Source organism: Cervus elaphus, chromosome 4 (assembly GCF_910594005.1).
Source record: "Cervus elaphus chromosome 4, mCerEla1.1, whole genome shotgun sequence".
Lineage (NCBI taxonomy): Eukaryota > Metazoa > Chordata > Mammalia > Artiodactyla > Cervidae > Cervus > Cervus elaphus.
The window spans coordinates 67,342,510-67,362,016 of record NC_057818.1 but is presented as its reverse complement, the minus strand read 5'-3'; the positions used below and the strand labels follow the sequence as shown (position 1 = coordinate 67,362,016).

At 48.3% G+C, this 19,507-nt stretch overlaps 2 protein-coding genes across 3 annotated transcripts in view; both read right to left on the bottom strand.

Annotated features, from left to right (window-relative positions):
* LOC122692638 (zinc finger protein 805-like) overlaps positions 1 to 5,336 on the bottom strand; it is a 39,158-nt gene extending 33,822 nt beyond the window's left edge. The window contains 2 exon segments of the mRNA XM_043900419.1: positions 2,144 to 2,270; positions 5,044 to 5,336. Coding sequence (XP_043756354.1) covers positions 2,144 to 2,270; positions 5,044 to 5,076 — 160 coding nt within the window. The 5' untranslated portion in view covers positions 5,077 to 5,336.
* Positions 5,337 to 7,798: 2,462 nt separating this feature from the next.
* On the bottom strand, positions 7,799 to 18,229 carry AURKC (aurora kinase C). Of its 2 annotated transcripts, none has more exons than XM_043900407.1 (7): positions 14,567 to 18,229; positions 11,272 to 11,308; positions 10,816 to 11,007; positions 10,284 to 10,422; positions 9,556 to 9,704; positions 8,273 to 8,447; positions 7,799 to 8,102 (listed from the first exon to the last, which is right to left on the bottom strand). In XM_043900407.1, the coding sequence occupies exons 1-7, from the start codon at positions 14,610 to 14,612 to the stop codon at positions 7,932 to 7,934; spliced, it is 909 nt and encodes a 302-aa protein (XP_043756342.1). In that variant the 5' UTR covers positions 14,613 to 18,229; the 3' UTR covers positions 7,799 to 7,931. The 2 variants fall into 2 exon arrangements, with proteins under 2 accessions (XP_043756342.1, XP_043756341.1); XM_043900406.1 differs by lacking the exon at positions 14,567 to 18,229 and adding an exon at positions 11,429 to 12,022.
* Positions 18,230 to 19,507: the final 1,278 nt, after the last annotated feature.

The window sequence follows — 19,507 nt, the reverse complement described above, 5'->3', positions numbered from 1 at the left end:
AGGATTCACAGCAACACCGGTGCTACAGGTGACGCACTTTCTGTTTCCCACATCCCTTCAAGAAGGGATTCCTGTACAGCCCTGGTGAATGGCAAACAGAAACCCAGAGGCTAACAAGTTGAGGACAAGTCAACCCGAAAATGCAGCCACGGGATGGAATGATGAGGGTTAAGGGCCAGCGAGCTCGCGCCGCAGCTCAGAGACGGTCCCCCTATTGAAGAGAGGAAATTAGCAACAGTTGGGGGGAAGATGGGTTTATTACTGAACCAGATTTTCCCTAAAAAATCAGGAGGCAGAGAAAGAACAAAGGATGGACTTCCTCGGGGGAGTTCCCAGGGCCCCTGATGAAGTGTCCACGAGCCTTCAGAAACCAGGCTTCTCAACCTCTGGACAACTGACATTCAGATTCAGAAAGTTCTTTACTGAAGAGAAGGGGAGGGACTGTGTCTCTCCTGTGCAGTGTAAGGATGTGGGAGGAGCTCCGGGTCTTCACTCAGTAGTTGCCTGTAGCAACTCCATCCCAGTGGTGACAACCCATATTTCCAGATGGGGCCAAGTGTCCCCTGGGGAATGAGAACCGCCGGCTTAGAGGACATAAATCAGGTGACGCGGGAGAGCTAGTGTGATGGGGAGGGGCCACTAAGAGAGTCTGTGGTCAGGAAACAGTTGGTGAAGAGGCCAGGTGGCCATGTGCAGAGAAGAGGTGGCCACGTGAAAAGCCGAAATGCCTAAGAACACCCACCAGGCAGAGAGAACAGCACCTGCAGAGGCCTGGGGCAAGCCTGTCAAGTATGTCAGGTATGCACGGAAACAGCAAGACGCCAGTGAGACTGGAGCAGTGAGCGCGGGGAGAGCCTGGGGAGGCGGGGGGAGGGATCGGGGCTCGATGGTGGGCATTTTTATTTGTTTAATTTTGTTATGAAATATCTAAATACGTCAAGCGTTTCCTGATTTTCTTTAACCTCCTCTCACTAACACAGAACACAATCCCAGGTCTCTAAGAACAGGCCTGTCTCACTGAAGCCCTGGGCTTACAGCCCTCCCTTCCCTCAAACTGAGCGGCCTGAGGAGACCATCCCCGAGCTGCTGTTTCTCCACCGTGGCTCTCCAGCCCATGCGGACTGGGTCATCCTCGGCTGAGCGGGGCTGTTGTGTCCACCCTCTGGTGCTGAGGGGCATCTCTGGACTCATCACCAGACCCCGGGACCTCCCACCTCCACGAGTGACGGGCAGATGGGGCTGCAGACGCTGCCCGATGTCTCCTGGGCACAAAACCGCCACATGCTCCTCTCCCAGCTTCTCCTTCTCGGACCAGCAGGTGATCCCGGCCGAGACTGAGCGAACATGAGACACCCGTGAAGGCGCAGGAGGACAGAGAAGCCCCCTGACTGAGACCCTGCGGTTAGATAGGACCCGCTGGCACTGAAGACAAAGGCCTCCTGGGGCCCCGGCTGCCTCACCCTCTTCCTGGAGAACAGCTTGTCACCCACATCCAGTGCACGCGGGTGTAGGGGACGCTTGGGAACCGGCCCCATTCGGTCGGCTCCCTCTCTGGAATGTGAAAACAGGAACCTCAGACAGAGGCCGGTCTGTGCTGGGCCCTGGACTGAGAGGCTCAGGCGGTCACTTCCACCTCACGGACACCCCCACCCCCACCCAGAGCCCTGCAGCAGAGAAAGAGCAACAATATAAACATACGGAGCAACAAGGCATCTGGGAGCCTTGGAGAGCAGGGACTGGGGTGGTCGGTCACTCCTGTCAAACCTGATGGGGTGCAAAAGCCATTCTGAAAAGACAGAGATGTGAGCAAAGCCAGAGAAAGAAGCCAGGACAGGAGACCCAGAAGCCAGGGTATAATCCTGGTTTTCGTATTTCAGTCCCATGTGGCCCAAATGGAAATGCTGCCTCTGGGTTCTGCAGAACATTCATTTCCTTCCACCACTTTCTAAGAGCCAAAGGGGAGCTTTATTCAAAGAGACACAGAGACAGCAGGCAAGAGGAGGTGAATCTCAAAAATGAGTGCTGCTGTGAGGAAGCAGGAGGGAGGGAGGATTCCTGAGTTCTTCCTGAGAAGCCAAGACGGAGCCAGGGTCTGGGATGAAGGCGGTGGCCGGTGCCCGCACAGCAGAGTGGGAGGCCTTACCCAGAGACACCAGGAGGCCGCAGTTCTCCAGCATCACCTCCTGGTACAGGGTCCTCTGGGCCGGGTCCAGATGTCCCCACTCCTCCTGGGTGAAGGTCACAGCCACATCATCGAACGTCACAGACAGCTGGAAGTCAAATACAGGTAGCAGCATCAGCTTTGGGATGACTGGGTGTGATCAGAGCTTGTCTCTGCATCGCTGGTAAAGGTGCAGCAAGGTGGAGGCCCTCATCACCAGGCACCTGCTCTGCACTGGGCTGAAGGGGAGGTGGGCAATGCTGTGGACGTAACACAATACAGCCCCACTTCAGAGATACTGGGAGTGTGGTTCCCAAGCACTCCAAAAAAGCAAGTCACACGATGTTTTTGGCTTCCCACTGCAAATAAAAGTTACGTTTAGGACTTCCCTGGTGTCCAGTGGTTAAGAATCCACCTACCAATGCAGGGGACACGGGTTTAATCCCTGGTCCAAGAAGATGTCACACGCTTCAGGGCAAGCAGACCCGTGTGCCACAACTACTGAAGCCCGTGAGCCCTAGAGTCCCCGCTCTGCAACAAGAGAAGCCACCACAGTAAGTCCATGCACAACAAGAGAGTAGCTGCCCTGCTCGCTGCAACGAGAGAAAGCCTGTACAGCAACAAAGACCCAGGACAACCAAACATAAAAAAAAGTTTTACAGTGTTTACACCATCCTGTGATCTACTAAGGGTGCAACAGCACTATGTCTAAGACAATAATTTGGATACCTTAATTACAAAGTACTTTATTGCTAAAAAATGCTAACCATCATCTTGAGCTGTAACCTTGTTCCGGGTGGAACATCTCAACTACTGTAAGAACTACCAAAATGTGACACAAAGACACTAGGAAAGCAAACGGTGAAAAACTTGCTGGATGCAAGGTTGCCACAAACCTTCAATCTGTAATACAAACAAACAAACAAAAAAAAAAAGCGCAGAATCTACAAAGCACAGTAAAGAAAACTGATCACGGTGTAAAAGAGAAGCGTCCTATGCAGAGCCCTTGGAAAATTACAAAAGTCAATGAAAACAACACTAGAACTGAGAGATGCAGACAGAAAGGATGCTACAATGTCAGAGGAGTGAGTATATAGTGATAATAATAATAATACAAATAATGTTAAGAACAGCAGTAGGGGCTACCCAGGTGGCTCAGTGTTAAAGAACCCACCTGCCAATGCAGGAGACTTGGGTTCGATCCATGGGTCAGGAAGATCCCTGGAGAAGGAAAAGGCAACCCACTCCAGTACCTTTGGTGGGAAATCCCATGGACAGAGGAGCCTGGCAGGCTGCAGTTCCATGGGATCACGAAGTGTGAGACAGGACTAAGCAACAGAACAACAACCTGAGTTTCACTGGTCCTGCTAGTTGCCTGCCCCATGCTGAGAGCATTGTGTCATGTCTAAAAGCAACTAAAAGGCCTTCCCTAGTTGTCCAGTGGCTAATATTCCACACTCCCAATGCAGGGGTCCCAGGATCAATCCCTGGTCAAGGAACGAGATCCCACATGCCACAACTAAGAGTTCAAGTGCCACAGCTAAGAACCTGCATAGCCAAACAAATAAGCATTAAAAAAAAAAAAAAAAGCAACTAAGTCCCTAGCTCTCAAGTCATCATTTTCACCAGTGACCCCTGACTAAAAACACCCCACAGAGTCTGCCTTGTTAATCTTACTCTCACCACCATATACTGGACATATTCTGTACATTCTCCTGAAATGTCCAGCAGATGCAGGACCATCCCTGTATGATCAGAACCACTAAGTAAACATAAACAATTCAGCCACCCTACTCAGATGAACAGCCCTACTACTGCAGACCCATCATTTAAATGCTCCAAGACATTGGCTCATAATTTTTTCACCTTACACATTCACTTACACATTCAGTGCTCACATCTTTGTATATCAAATGCTTTTTTTTTTTTGGCAGCGCTGCTCAGCTTGTGGGACCCTAGCTCCCCAACCAGGGATCAAACCCAGGCCCTTGGCAATGAGAGCGCAGAATCCTAACCACTGGACCACTAGGGAATTCCATTAGTTTTCTTGAGTTAATACTTCAATCAAAGATGTGGAAATTCCTAATAAATTGACTGGTTCATACATAGGAATCCTGCAATATTATTCATTTCTGGTGTTGGATAAACTCTTATCACTAGGGACATTTGCGGCAGGTAGTTAAAGAGAAAGAAAATCAACTGGGCCCTCAACAATGACTACCAAATCATATGTTTAATTAATTAAAACTCTCTAAGGAAGGGGACAGGGGACTTCCCTGCTGGGCCAGTGGCTAAGACTCAGTGCTCCCAATTTGAGTTCCATCCCTGGTTAGGGAACTAGATCCCACATGCTGGTGTACCCAAATGAAAAAAAAAAAACTCAAAACTCTCTGACATATAATCCAACAGCATCCTCCATGACTGTTTAAGCGTGCACCTATGGATGGGCTTTCTCTGGTTGGTCTAAGTTAGAAGTGGGGAAAAGAATTAGGGAAAGGGTTAATTATTAATCAAGTCCTAGCCATTTGCGGCCGATGATACAAATGTCACTGTATCTCTTCCTGGAAGCTCTCTCTAGCGATAGGAATTTGACTTTAGACAAGTCTGACTTAGACCGGGCAGGACTCCTGGGTTATTGATTGTAGATGACGGGCTGGGTTCCTAGGCAGGTTATCTGCCAAAGTTTCAATTTTATACGACATCTATTTTCCATTTGTATATTCAGGCTTGCGTGTTCTAGGACTAGAGATAAAGTGAGTGACGAGCCAGCTCCACTGGTCTCACACAAACACAACTGCAGAGAAACTCAATGCCTCTCCTCAATTCCACCCAGCTCAGGAGCTCTCTCCGAATCAGCAATGCCAGAAACACCGTCCACTCACCCGCGCCGGGTCCATCCACGCCGCCGCCATCATGGCCCCTGAGGAGATAGCGGGACCCGGAGAGGCGGCGACAGAGGCGAGTCCCGCGGGTTCAGCCGACCGCCGCTCGTTCCTTGCTCTGGGCGAGATGGCCGATCACTGGGAGGCTCACAGCCAGCTCGAACGCGCGGAAGGGAACCCAAGCCACCTTTCTACTCATTTGCAAAGACGGCACTGGAAGAGGCCACAGAATAGCTTTAACGCTCCCGACAGCTGGTGTGGACCGAACCGTCGCACGCAAACGACGTCTGCACCGGTGGGCCCGGAAGTCCCACCTCTCCGCAGGAAATGTCCCCTCCTGCGGTCCCCGACTGCGGCGCCTGCTGCAGGTGCGTGGTGTACCGCTTTCTGGGTAATGTAGTTTTTTTCTGTGCAGACAACCGGCAGTGGAGCGTGTTCCAGAGCTGCTCCCAGTTTAGTTCAGTCGCTCGGTCGTGTCCCACTCTTTGCGATCCCATAGACTGCAGCATGCCAGGCTTCCCTCTCCATCACCAACTCCCAGAGCTTGCTCAGACTTATGTCCATCGAGTCGGCGAACCCCATGAACAGTATGAAAAGGCAAAAAGAGCTGCTCTACCTCGATGTAAAGTGTTTAGGAGACCCGAAGCTCCGAATCAGACCCGCTTCACAGCGGGCACAGCTCGGAGGGAGCGAGGGAGCCCTAACGGTGAGGTGAAAAAACATGAATCAACGTATCCGAGCATTTTTTATTTTTTGGCTGGGCACAGGGTTCAGAGTCCTAACTACTGGACCGCTAAGGAATTCCCTTGGAGCATTTAAATGATATATCTGCAGTGATTGGACTGTTCATCCGAGAGAGGAGTGGTTGAATTGTTCGTATTTCCTTAGTGGTTCTAGTCATATAGAGATGTGGTCCTGCATCTGCTGGACATTTCACATTGAGAAGAATATTGAATATGGTGGTGGGAGTAAGAGGGCAAACTTTACATGGAGTGTTTTTTAGTCAGAAGACACAGAGGTGAAAAAGATGCCTGCAACGGTGGAGGACTTCCCTGGTGGTCCAGTAGCTTAGACTTGGTGATCCCAATGCAGGGGACCTGGATTTCCATCCCTGGTCAGGGAACTAGATCCCACATGCTGTAACTAAATGGTTGCATGCCCAAAGGAGGAGATCAGAGATCCCGAGTGCCCTAACTAAGACCCGGCACAGCCAAATAAATAATTATTTAGAGAGAGAAAAAAAAAAAAAAAGCACCTGCAGTGAGCAAAGAACATGTTTGAGCTCCCCACTGGGTAGTCTGGATATTTACTCTTGCTTTCGAATTGTGCTGAAGAGGACTCTTGAGAGTTCCCTGGACTACAAGATCAAACCAGTCAATCTTAAAGAAAATCAACTGTAAATATTCATCGGAAGGACTGATGCTGAAGCTCCAATACTTTGGCCATCTGATGTGAAGAGCTAACTCACTGAAAAAGACCTGAATGCTGGGAAAGATTGAGAAGGCAGGAGGAGAAGGGGGTGACAGAGGATGAGATGGTCGGATGGCATCCCTGACTCAATGGACATGAATCTGAGCAAACCCTGGGAGATGGTGGAGGACAGGGAGGCCTGGTGTGCTGCCGTCCATGGAGTCACAAAGAGTCAGACATGACTTAGCAACTGAACACCAGTCAGTTTATGGGAGATGAAGGGAGGAGGTGTCACCAGAAGGATGTGGCGGGGAGGCTGGAAGAGCACTTCTGCAATTGCTGCAAGCAGAGGTTAGATTTCAAAAGGGTTGGGAGATTGGTTTTTCCTGACACAATCAGAATATGACACCACCATGCAAGTGCTAGTGAATTCATTTGAGAATTGGCTGCAGCAACACATTTTATCTTAAAGATGGCAGCATGTTGGATGTCAGCATAAAGAGAGTGGAGTATGTGATCACTGGGTTAATTAGTCCTGTTTTACAAAGGACATTCTCCTGAAAACCTGGGGAGGAATAAAGTGAGTCTAGGGGCCCCTTTGATGGGGGTAGGTAATGCAATCTCCTTGGGCTGCAAGGAGATCCAACCAGTCCATCCCAAAGGAGATCAGTCCTGGGTGTTCATTGGAAGGACTAATGTTGAAGCTGAAACTCCAATACTTTGGCCACCTGTTGCAAAGAGCTGACTCATTTGAAAAGACCCTGATGCTGGGAAAGATTGAGGGTAGGAGGAGAAGGGGACAACAGAGGATGAGATGGTTGGATGGCCAACACAATGGACATGGGTTTGGGTGGACTCCGGGAGCTGGTGATGGACAGGGAGGCCTGGCGTGCTGCGGTTCATGGGGTCGCAAAGAGTTGGACATGACTGAGTGACTGATCTGAACTGAATGCACCATCAGGGTGGTTATCTGCGTAAAGTAATAACTAGTTTTCAGGAATAGTGGTTAAGTCACAATACCTTCCTGTGACCCAGGAAGGGCATCAGTTAGGGCTGCTCTCATGGGAAACAGTTTCTACGAGAAATAGATTCTACCCAGTCACACACCAGCACATGCAAAGACCTGTGTGGGACTTCCCTGGTGGCCCAGTGGTTAAGAATCCACCTTGCAGTGCAGGGGACGCAGTTTCCATCCCTGATCGGGGAACTAAGATCCCACAAGCAGCAGAGCAACTGAGCCCACCAGCCAAAGCTAGAGTCTATATGCTGCAATGAAAGATGCAACAAAGATCCTGCAACTAAGACCCGACGCAGCCAAACAGATGTTGTAAAAACAGACCTGGTACAAAATGATTCAACTTTTATTAAGTATGATAATAAAATGATGCATCTTAAAAGAGAAGAAACAAAAGACAAGTGAGATACCAGAGCCAACGGTGCTCCATGGGCAATCCCAAAGGGGTAGGGGTGGACAGGGCTCAGGAAGCCGTATGAACAGATGGGGGCAGCACCCTCTGAGACTGGGCCCGGATCCATGGGTGCTCCAAGACCTGGACCAAGGGCAGCCTCTCCAAGGGTTGGAATCTGAGAAGCTTGGAGATCAGGTCGCGAGCCCCCAAAGACATTGATGGAGGAAACCTTAAATCTACCTGATGAGGCCAGAGAAGGAGAAGCATGTTAATTTCCTTGGTCCATTCAAGTCTCCGTCCTAGATCTTAAAAGACCACCACTGTGTGCGCCCAGACTCCGCAGGCCCACCCATCTCCCCACCCCCCGCCAACTGGTTCCCGCACGAATGCCCAGCGTGTGGCCATCCCACCTTGAGGATGCGTCTGTAGGTCTCACTAGTGGAGGCACTCTCAAAGGGTGGATTTCCTACCAGCAGCTCGTAGCAGAGCACCCCAATGCACCACAGATCCACCTTCTCATCGTATGTTCTCCCCTCGATCATTTCTGGGGGCAAGTAGTCCAGCGTCCCACACGTGGTCCTTCTCCTAGAGGGTTGCGGAGAAAGGGGCACCAAGCAGAAGCTCAGTACAAGAGAAGCTGTCCGTCCCCAGCTTCCAGGCCCAGGCAGTCCCCTCCCAAACACAGGAATCGGGAAACACTGAGTTTTAATATGCATCAAGGTTCTGAGAACACCAGTACTGGGACCCATCAATTCCATATTCTAAGATTCTTTCTACAATTATTTATATTTAGCTCATGATCCAGGAAGCTTTCACAAGGAAGATTTGGAACAAACTGATGGTGCAACAAGAGAGACCAAGTAAATTAGTTATGCTTTATTTTTTTTTCAAATTTTAAACTTTTTATTTTGTATTGGGGTATAGCCAGTTAAAGAATCTGCCTGCAATGCAGGAGACCTGGGTTCACTTCCTGGGGCGGGAAGATCCCCTGGAGAAGGAAATACCAACCTTCACTTCAGTATTCTTGCCTGGAGAATTCCATGGACAAAGGAGCCTGGTGGGCTACAGTCCATGGGGTTGCAAAGAGTCAGACACAGCTGAGTGATTTTCACTCATACAGCTGATTAACAATGCTGTGGTAGTTTCAGGTGAATATCGAAGGGACTCAACCATATGTATACACGTATGTATGTGCATGTGTGTGTGTGTTAAGTCACTTCAGTCATGTCCAGCTCTTTGCAATTCCATGGACTGTAACCTGACAGGCTCCTCTGTCCATGGGATTCTCCAGGCAAGAATACTGGAGTGGGTGGCCATGCCCTCCTCCAGAGGATCCTCACAACCCAGGGATGAAACCCACATCTCTTGCATTGGTGGGCAGGTTCTTTACCGCTAGCGCCACCTGTGAAGCCCTATATACATGTACAATTATGCTTTGTTGATAGAGTAAAATTTGTGGCATTATGGCACAATAGTTCTTGATGTATTTACATGGAAACTTATTGATAGACTTATATGTTAAGAGGATTTAAAACAAAAGGTATAGTTGAACCACATTCTTTCAGTCAACAAATATATATTAGAATATGCATTTCAAAAGGCAGTATCTAAACGCAAACCCAGTTTGTATCTGGGTCTTACATGTGAGATGATTTAAACTAGATCCTTCTCAACTGGCACCCACCGGACCTACCTCAGAGAAGGGGTGTGCACAGACCAGCCAAAGTCTGCAATCTTCACTTCACCCATAAGCCCCAGCAGCAGGTTCTCTGGCTTAATATCCCTGTGAATCACCTTCTTTTCATGGCAGTAGATCAGAGCATCTGCCAACTCCTCTATTATCTGTGTGGGCAATGAAAAAGTAGTCTGGAACTGAAGCTGGCCACAAGAAGATGATGATTCCTGCTTGATTCCCCATCTGGAGCCCTCCCAAAATCTCTTGCTTCCTATTTCTAAGTTCCACTCATTTATTCAGTGAACTCCCTCAGAGCATTTCATGTTTCTTTCCATAAGGTAGTGCAGTTAGATTCTGTTGCTTACAACCAAAGAATCCAAATTTATACACAGTACTTATTAATATTATGGGGGTAATTATTAGGGTATCCACCTAGAGGAGGAAATGGCAACTCACTCCAGGATTCTTGCTGGGGAAATCCCTTGGATAGAGGAGTCTGGTGGGGGTTACAGTCCATGGGGTCGCAAAGAACCGGACATGACTGAGCATTAGGGTATCCAAATATGAAGTTGTAGCATGTAAGAGTCACTATATATAATTTAGTGTCACTGTATATAAAGAGTCACTATATATAATTTATAGAATGAAATAAAGAAAGAAGCCACGTGGACATTCGTGAAAGCCTCAAGCAATGACCCCCACACTGTCCCATAGTAAACTCGTGAACCTGAGCCCTCCCGCCTCACCGTGGCTGTACGCTGATCATCAAATGTGTGGCTCCTTTGCAGCGCCTTGTAGAGCTCGCCCTTTGGGGCATATTCTAAAATCAGGTACACCCGGCGGGCATCATGGAAGTAGTTGTACAGGCGCAGGATATTGGGGTGTCTGGAAGACAGAAGGAGTAAGTGTCAAGACTGCTCCCTAAAAAAACAAAAACACAGCTCCCTGAGGCCCAACTCATGATGCTATTATAAGTGACTGGTCACACAGAGGGGCAAATTGTGCTGGGACCAGTATAGGAACCGCTCGTCTGTAAATTTGTGAGGGGAAAACGAAGCAGGTGTCAGGATTCGAGTGTCTGATGCAGGGAGCTTTACATGGTATATAACTGGAATGAATTGCAGAGGGAAAAAAAAAATATTTAAGATGAAAGCAAAGGGCTCATTTGGAGGTAGTACTGGGGGAAACGCTGAGTTCAGATGTCAGAAATGGAACAGCAAAACAGAAACAAGAAAAAAATAATAATCGGCACAGGAAACTCATAGAGACTATCCTTACTGGAGATGCGCCTGGATTTCAACTTCCCTGCGCAGCTGATGTTCCAGGCCTTCCTTCTCTATCTGGGACTTGAACAGGACTTTCAGGGCCACGATGAAATGGTTTTTCTTCAGGCGAGCCAGGTACACATTCCCAAATTTTCCCTTGCCGAGAGGACGCCCGATCTCAAAATCGTCAATTGTGAAACGCCGCCTGACAGGAAAGAAAGCAGAGAGCCTCAGTTTCGGAGGTGGGTGGAGAGTCAGGGGTCCCTCGTGCTTGCCTTCCGCTTTTACTGTTTCCCTCTCCGGGCCCCTTTTCCTTCTTAAGGGCTCAGCCAGGGTGTTGGGTCCATAACTGTCGGTCCCCTAAGGCAACACTTCACACGTGAGGCTTGCTCTTTAACCTTCGGTCCCACTTCCCTTCCAATTCCTGATTAACAAACAAACAAACAAACAAAAAAACAAAGGCGCTCACGCGGTTGGGGCTCTGGATACTGGACCTGCTGCAGCCACTGAAAAAAGAAAAGAGATGTCCATACTTTGTTCTGTGCAACCCCTCACCCCCAACAGCCGACACTAGGCCTGTCTTCTAAACACCCTCTTTCTCTGTTCCTGGTACGCAATCCTTTCACCTGCGGGCTGCATCCCGCCCGCCTTCCTCACAGTTCCTGGATGGCTCATGACCAGAGATGGTGTGGAGGAGGATGCCCCGCGAAGCTGGGTGTCCAGGCAGGAGGTAACACTCGGGTTGAGGCTCCTGTAGTCGCCACTTGCTCCCTCACAGACTCGGGGAAGCAGCTGCGCAGCAACCTACTCGGAGGATCACCTCTCAGGGACTAAACCAAGACCGCCTTTTAGTGACACGGGCTAGGCTCTTTATACTAAGTGCTCTGGCCCCATTGGCTGAGCAGGTAGTTCCTGGTTGACTCCCATTGGTTGAAATTTCTGACACTTAGGCAGAGTGCTCAATAGAAGAGGCAAGAATGAGAGTTTCCGGTCCGGTGATTGGGGGCGGGACTTAGGGCGGGATTGGGCCAATGAGAGGGCCGGGCATAGAGACAAGACGGCGGGAAACGCCCCGGAAAGACCCAAGTGGAGGGAAAGGGTGCAAGCAGCGACCGGTGTGCAGTCTGTGCTGTTCAGTTCAGTTCAGTTCAGTCGCTTAGTCGTGTCCGACTCTTTGCGACCCCACGGACTGCAGCACGCCAGGCCTCCCTGTCCATCACCAACTCCCGAGGCTTGCTCAAACTCATGTCCATTGAGTCAGTGATGCTATCCAACCATCTCATCCTCTGTCGTCCCCTTCTCCTCCGGCCCTCAGTTTTTCCCAGCATCAGGGTCTTTTCAAATAAGTCAGCTCTTCTCATCAGGTGGCCTAAGTATTGGAGCTTCAGCTTCAACATCAGTCTTTCCAATGAATATTCAGGACTGATTTCCTTTAAGATTGACTGGTTGGATCTCCTTGCAGTCCAAGCGACTCTCAAGAGTCTTCTCCAACACCACAGTTCAAAAGCATCAATTCTTCAGCGCTCAGCTTTCTTTATAGTCCAACTCTCACATCCATACATGACTATGGGAAAAACCATAGCTTAGACTAGATGGACCCTTGTTGGTAAAGTAATGTCTCTGATTTTTAATATACTGTCTAGGTTGGTCACAGCTTTTCTTCCAAGGAGCAAGTGTCTTTTAATTTCATGACCGTGCTCACCATCTGCAGTGATTTTGGACCTCTAGAAAATAAATTCTGTCATATGTTCAGGTACTTTCTATTCCTAGTTTGTGGATTTTTTTTTTAAATCATGAATTCTGTCAAAGGCTTTTATGATATCAATTAAGATGATCATGTGGGCTTTTATCTTTCATTCTGTTGTCCTTCCATTACAGGAGTAAACTGCCTTTGGTCATGGCATATGATCCTTTTGATATGCTACTGAATTTGTTTTGCTAATATTTTGTGAAGGGTTTTTTCATCCTATTCCTAAGATATTTCTTTGTAGGTTTTTTTTTTTTTTTGGCTGCAGTCACTATCTGCAGTGATTTTGAAGCCCAAAAAATAGTCTCTCACTGTTTCCTTTGTTTCCCCATCTATCAGCCATGAAGTGATGGGACTAGATGCCATGATCTTAGCTTTATGAATGTGAGTTTTAAGCCAACCTTTTCACTCTCCTCTTTCACTTTCATCAAAAGGCTCTTTAGTTCTTCTTTGCCTTCTGCCGTAAGAGTGGTGTCATCTGCGTATCTGAGGTTATTGATATTTCTCCCAGCAATCTTGATTCCAGCTTGTGCTTCATCTAGCCTGGCATTTTGCATGATGTACTCTACATATAAGTTAAATAAGCAGGGTGACAATATACAGCCTTGACATACTCCTTTCCCAATCTGGAACCAGTCCATTGTTCCATGTCCATTCCTAACTGTTACTTCTTGACCTGCACACAGATTTCTCAGGAGGCAGGTCAGGTGGTCTGGTATTCCCATCTCTTTAAGAATTTAAGAATATTCCATGGACTGCATTGTATCTGATTTTGGCTTCCCTTGTGGCTCAGCTGGTAAAGACTCCGCCTCCAATGTGGGAGACCTGGGTTCGATCCCTGGGTTAGGAAGATCCCCTGGAGAAGGGAAAGGCTACCCACTCCAGTATTCCGGCCTGGAGAATTTCAAGGACTGTATAGTACCTGAATGACTGAACATGTATATAAATCTCTGACTGAGAGAGTTAAAATCAGTGACATAAGGCAGGTGCGGATGCTAAGTCCTCTCAGTTGTGTCCGGCTCTTTGTGACCCCGTGGACTGCAGCCCACCAGGCTCCTCTGTCCATAGGATTCTCCAGGCAGGAAGACTGACGTGTGTAACCATTCCCTTCTCCAGGGGATCGTCCCTAACCCAGGGATCAAACCTGCATCCCTTGCATCTCCTGCAATGGCAGGCTGGCTCTTTACCACTAGTGCCACCTGGGAAGCCAAACGGCCGGTGTGACTGACTATAAATCAACTGCAGGAAGCTGCCAGGGTGCTGCACAGAAGAGCCAGTTCTGGCTCCATGTTGGATCTGTTTCTTTGACTTTAACCTTTGCTTTTAGTTATTGTGGCTTGTTTGCTTTTGTTATTATAAGCATACATAACAGCCTGCCTCAGGGAACCCGCCCCTCAGCCTGACTGTTAAACTGAAGTACCTTTATTTAGCTCACAGAGAGAGAATCTGACCCAGCCCACCTGTGAATGGTTGCACTAAAGAAGAAATTAACACATCTGGTACTATTTTGCAAGATAAAGGGCCGTTTTACTTGACTTCCTCACCTCTCCCTCTCTGTTTTAGAGAAGAACCTGGCATCCAGACCAAGATAAGATGATTATTTTGAGACATTAGTCTGCCATCTTCTCTGTCAGCCGGCTTTTTAAATAAAGTTGTATTCCTTGCCTCAACACCTGTCTCTGATTTTATTGGCCTGTCGTGTGGTGAGCAGAGTGAGCTTAGACTTGGTAACAGGGACGTGTTGTGCTGTTGGCACACACCAGGACCACGTGCAACTCAAGCTGCCCCAGCTTGAGGGTTCTGTCCTATTTAGGCCACTCCACAGGGTCCTCCTCAACCACTCACATGCACGAGGGTCACCATGGTGGAGCTCCCTGACATCTGCTTCTGTCCTCAGATATCCTATGTGTGCCCTCCCTCGATACACCTGCCTCCTGCAGCCCAGGACTGCCCAGGCCATTTGGCTTGGGGGCGAGGACCCACAGCTGCACTTACTGCTCCCCTCTCATGTACTTACTACAGTACAGCTGACCCTTAAACGAGGGCTGGGGTGGGGTTGACATTCAGCACTGTCAAAAATCCACACACAGGACTTCCTTGGTGGGCCAGTGGTTAAGACTCCGTGCTTCCACTGCAGGTGCCACAGGAAAGACCCCTTGTTGGTGGCATGTAGTGTAGTTCGACAAAAAAAAAAAAAAGGGAAAAAAATCCACATATAACTTACGGTTAGCCGTTGGTTTTACCACCAGGGTTATTGGACTCCTTAATCAATAGAAATGGATGAGTGAAGTGCAAAAAATAGAAATGAGGTTTTTCCTCCTCTAAGAACAAAAGTAAAGGGAACAGTGAATAGGCTAGAGAAGAAACTTGACGGGCCTGAAAGAGCTCTTTAGGTGCTAGCCTGCTGTATTCCCCCCTCACCGGGCAGAGAATTAAAGCCATCTTTCTATATCCTCTAAACTCTGTCTCCATATTTTTTCATCTAGCATTGGTGGGCAGACAAAGTCATGACCTTGGTGATAACAAAGAGGCCTGAGGAGAAATTCAGGCAAGACTTCATAGGCAAGACTGCTGCAGGAGGGAGAAAACAAGTTAACAGGTTCCCTGACTCACTCCCTGAAGGGTGAGGGGCGAGTTGGTCTCTTAAACCAGGTGAGGGTAGGGGTGGGCCCAGGGGTGGGGATGGAGACGTGGCTTAGGTTGTCTACCACCCCCTGGGGGTGCTGTGTGCAGCGAGCATGCCAGTACACTGGTTTTGCTCCCAGTACCCTCCTTTTGTTCCCAGCTCCTCAGAAATGGCAGTTGAGTTTTTGGTCTTTTTGTATCTTATTGCTCATAATCTGCACATAAGAGCAATTATTTTTAGTCCTTGATAGTTTCTTTGTATTTTGTTGCTGGAGATGTTTTGTCCAGCTGAAAGTACTGCAGCAAGGGTCCTAGCCTGTCTCATCAGCATTTGCCATTCCTCTGTATCCTTGCTTCTGCATCCAGGGAAGGACTCTACCAACCCAGGACGGTGTAGTACTATAGTATATTGGAAGAAAAATCTGCATATAAGTGGTCCTAAGCAGTTCAAACCCCTGTTGTTCAAGGGTCAACTCTCTTTGTTGGACTCAGTAATTGGTTTGCACTTTGGGTCTCAAATAATAAAATCAACCCACATATTTGTTTGACATATACAGAAATTTAAAAACAATTGCAACTGATCTCTTTTAGACAGGAAATAGGGTAAATTGTTGGGGAAATATAATCTTTAAAAAAAGTCTCCTCCCCATTCAGAAAAGCCTCACTGCAAAGACGTAAAGAAATAAAATAGTTTAATGTTGTATAAGCATTAGACCAGAATGTGATGCGCATGACAGATAGTTGTTAAGAGACTTCAAAGAAGAAAACTCACCCCTTCATAGAGCCAAACAGATACAACCCATTACATATGTTTTCAAATAAACAATTAGTCCTATAAAGTAAGGACAGCACCATTTGTAACACATAGTTCATGCTACACTAACCCAGTAATGGGGGTGATTACTTGCTGTTACACTGGCTTTCTATAGGGGAAAACTAAGTTCGCATATGACAGGGGGTAGTTTTGCTACTTGGAGCAAACTGGGCTCCTGCCCTCACCCCTGCCCCACCAGAAACTGGAATATCTGAGTGACAGTCACTCAGTTGTGTCTGGCTCTTTGTGACCCCCATGGATCTTAGCCGGCCAGGCTCCTCTGTCCATGGAACCCTCTAAGCAAGAATACTGGAGTTGCCATTCCCTTCTCCAGGAGGATCTTTCTGACCCAGGGATCGAACCCGGGTCTCCTGCATTGCAGGCAGATTCTTTATCATCTGAGCCACTGTGACAGAAAGATGCTATCTCCTTTGATGATTTCATTTCATAGAATCAGACCCCTAGGTCTTTGAGAAAGACATTCCTGGGTTGGGAGAGTATTGGGGTGTTTGAGGAGAAGCAAGGCTAGTGTGGCTTAGCCTTAATTTGCAGGGATTAGAGTGGTACGAGATAAACTTGCAGGGAAAACTGGAGACATACTGTGTAGAACCTTGTCAGCCATTGTATGGAGGTTCTCGTTTGCTCCTGAACATGTTCTAAAATGTACCTGGGGGGGAACTCCCAATGCTTTCACGGTTGGGGTCTGGGTTCCATCCCTGGCCAGGGAAACAATATCCCAAGTGGCATGGCCAAAAAAAAAAAAAAAAGACTTGACCTTCACCAGCTGCAAGATCACCTCTGCGTCCTTAGACGGTCTTGCCTGGCAAGAGTGATTTCTCTGTCTGTCTGTGGGTCCCACTGTATCATTAAGACCAGAAGGTTTATGCTAACAGTGTGACTCATGATGAAGGGTGGGTTGTGTCTGCCTGCGACTACACTACGCTTTGCCTTCCGCGGATCCTGTCTCTGTGGTCAGTCCGGTGGGCGCTGCGAGCCTCCATAAGGGCATCTGTGGACCAGGAAGCTGGGGGGACCTTCCCTTGGCGCTGATGAGCACACTGTCACACAGCTCTGCGGAACTGCACGGGGGAGTCACCTGGGCGCGGTGCTCGGTTCCTCTAGCACTTTATTCTAGGTGCCTTTCCCTTTGGGGATCGCGGTCTCTGTCTGTGGTGCCACCAAGCCTGAAGGTGGTCTTGGGCAGACATGAAACTCTCCTTGAAGAAGGAAAGTAATGACCTAGATGGGAATCCCGGTAAAGGCTTCCCTGAGGAAGTGCTATTTGATGTGAGACGTGAAAGGTAAGCATTCATTCTCCAGCCAAAGTGTAGGGAAGAGCCTAGCAGCAGGTGGGGAAACAAAAGGAAACAGAAGTGAACAGCAGAGCAATGGGATCATGCAAGAGAAAAGGCAGCAACTTAGACACGTCCCACACCAGGTAAGGCCCCATGGATGGGCTATATGAAGGCTTCGGTTTTTATCCCCAGAGTTCAAGGAAGTCATGGAACGACTTAAGGGCGTGTGTGTTGGGCAGGTGGCAGACTAACCTGAGCTGCATCTCTGGGTTCAGTGTGGAGAATGGACTGGATAGGAAATATGGGTGAAAAAAGACCTAGCTACTAAGCTGAAGCAGAAGTGATAGAGGATGGTGTTATGGTCTAGGAAGGAAGTGGTGGATTACAGAAGACAAACCTGAGAGGCATTTAAGATGTGAAACTGGCAACTTGGCGTGTGGAGTGTAAGGAAACAGAGGTTACAAGGTTGAGTCAGGGGTTTCTATCCTCCGTCACCAAACAGTGCCATGTAGCACAGAAAGTGAAGTCGTTCAGTGGTATCCGACTCTTTGCGACCCCATGGACTGTAGCCTACCAGGATCCTCAGTCCATGGGACTTTCCAGGCAAGAGTACTGGAGTGGGTTGCCATTTCCTTCTCCAGGGGATCTTCCCAACTCAGGGATCAAACCCGGGTCTCCCACACTGTAGGCAGATGCTTTGCCGTCTCAGCTACCACGGAAACCCAGAGGCAAAACTAAAAGTGGACTGGAATCAGGGAGAAGTGGGAGCCGTTTCAGAACCTTTAAGAAGTCAAGTGGAGACTGACATCTTTGAAACACTCAAGTGGGGACAGTAAGACAGTCAGGAAGTCAGGTCTAGAGCCCCAAGAAGTCAGGACTGGGAAAATAAATTACAATTTGTTAACAAAGTCTGTATAGTCAAAGATATGGTTTTTCCAATAGCCATGTACGGATATGAGAGTTGGACTATAAAGAAGGCTGAGCACAAAAGAATTGATGCTTTCAAACTGTGGTGTTGGAGAAGACTCTTGAGAATCCCATGGACTGCAAGGAGATCCAACCAGTCAATCCTGAAGGAAATCAACTTTGAATATTCATTGGAAGGACTGACGCTGAAGCTCCAATACTTTGACCACCTAATGTGAAGAACTGACTCACTGGAAAAGACCCCGATGCTGGGAAAGATTGAAGGCAGAAGGATAAGGGGATGAGAGGATGAGATGGTTGGATGGCATCACTGACTCAACGGACATGAGCTTAAGCAGGCTCCAGGAAATGGTGAAGGACAGGGAAGCCTGGTGTGCTTCGGTCCATGGGGTCGCAATGAGTCAGACATGACTGACTCAACTAAACAACGAAGATAAGTGAAGCCAAGGATGCAGATGAAGCACAGGGAGAGACCACAAAGAAAGAAAGAAAAGGGACTGCAAAGTATTTGGGCATTTCAAAACTGCATGGGTGGCTAGAAGTGGATGAGTCAGCAAGGAAGAAAAAAGAAAAAGAAGAAAGGAGGGAGAAAACCAGGAGAGTGATGGCACAGAACTACAGAAAAAAGAGTGTATTTCAAGAATGAAGTGGTCAGTGGGATGAAGTTGTCTCAAGACCAGGGCTTATGTTGTATAAACATGGGAGTCACTGCTGATCTTGGCCAGGGTGATGAAGACAGCAGGACTCTAGGAAGGAGGTTCACAAGGCAGGGAGGTTTGGGAAATGGAGGAAAAAGAAAGGATGAGGTAATGGTGAAGTGCAGCTATGACAAGGAAAGGAAGAGAATCCCAAGGGCACTCCTGAGTTAGAGGGAGAGGGAGGAATAAAGATGTCAGTGTGTGAGACGTGGCGAAGACGGTGGTGCCTGATGCTCAGAACAAAGGATGAGGACAAGTCAGAAAAGGGTGAAGGGACAGAGCAGATGAAAAACAGGCTTTAGGCAGGTGAGGTCACAGGGAAGACAAACATCGGGCGCACTCTGCGGTGGGGACAATGGTGATGACTGCCCAAGTGCAATGCAAGCACTTCAAACGTGTGTGAAGATTTATCCCTGACAGCAAGCACGTGAAATGACACTCCAACGAGCAATATCGAGAGATGCTGAAAGATGATGGGACTACAGAAGCCGTAAGGGAGGAGGGAGGGGAGTGATGAGGGTGCCGGTCCGCTGGAAGGTGGTCAAGGGAACAAACGATGTAGCAGGACCTGGCACTCGGCACACAAGAGGCGTTTCTTC

Coding starts and splice junctions, on each gene's coding strand:
- AURKC (XM_043900406.1), bottom strand. CDS start 11,477: ATGAGCCATCCAGGAACTGTGAGGAAGGCGGGCGGGATGCAGCCCGCA. Junction 11,309..11,428: donor GGGCGGGATGCAGCCCGCAG/GTGAAAGGATTG, acceptor TTCTTTTTTCAG/TGGCTGCAGCAGGTCCAGTA. Junction 9,705..10,283: donor ATGATCAGCGTACAGCCACG/GTGAGGCGGGAG, acceptor TTGCCCACACAG/ATAATAGAGGAGTTGGCAGA.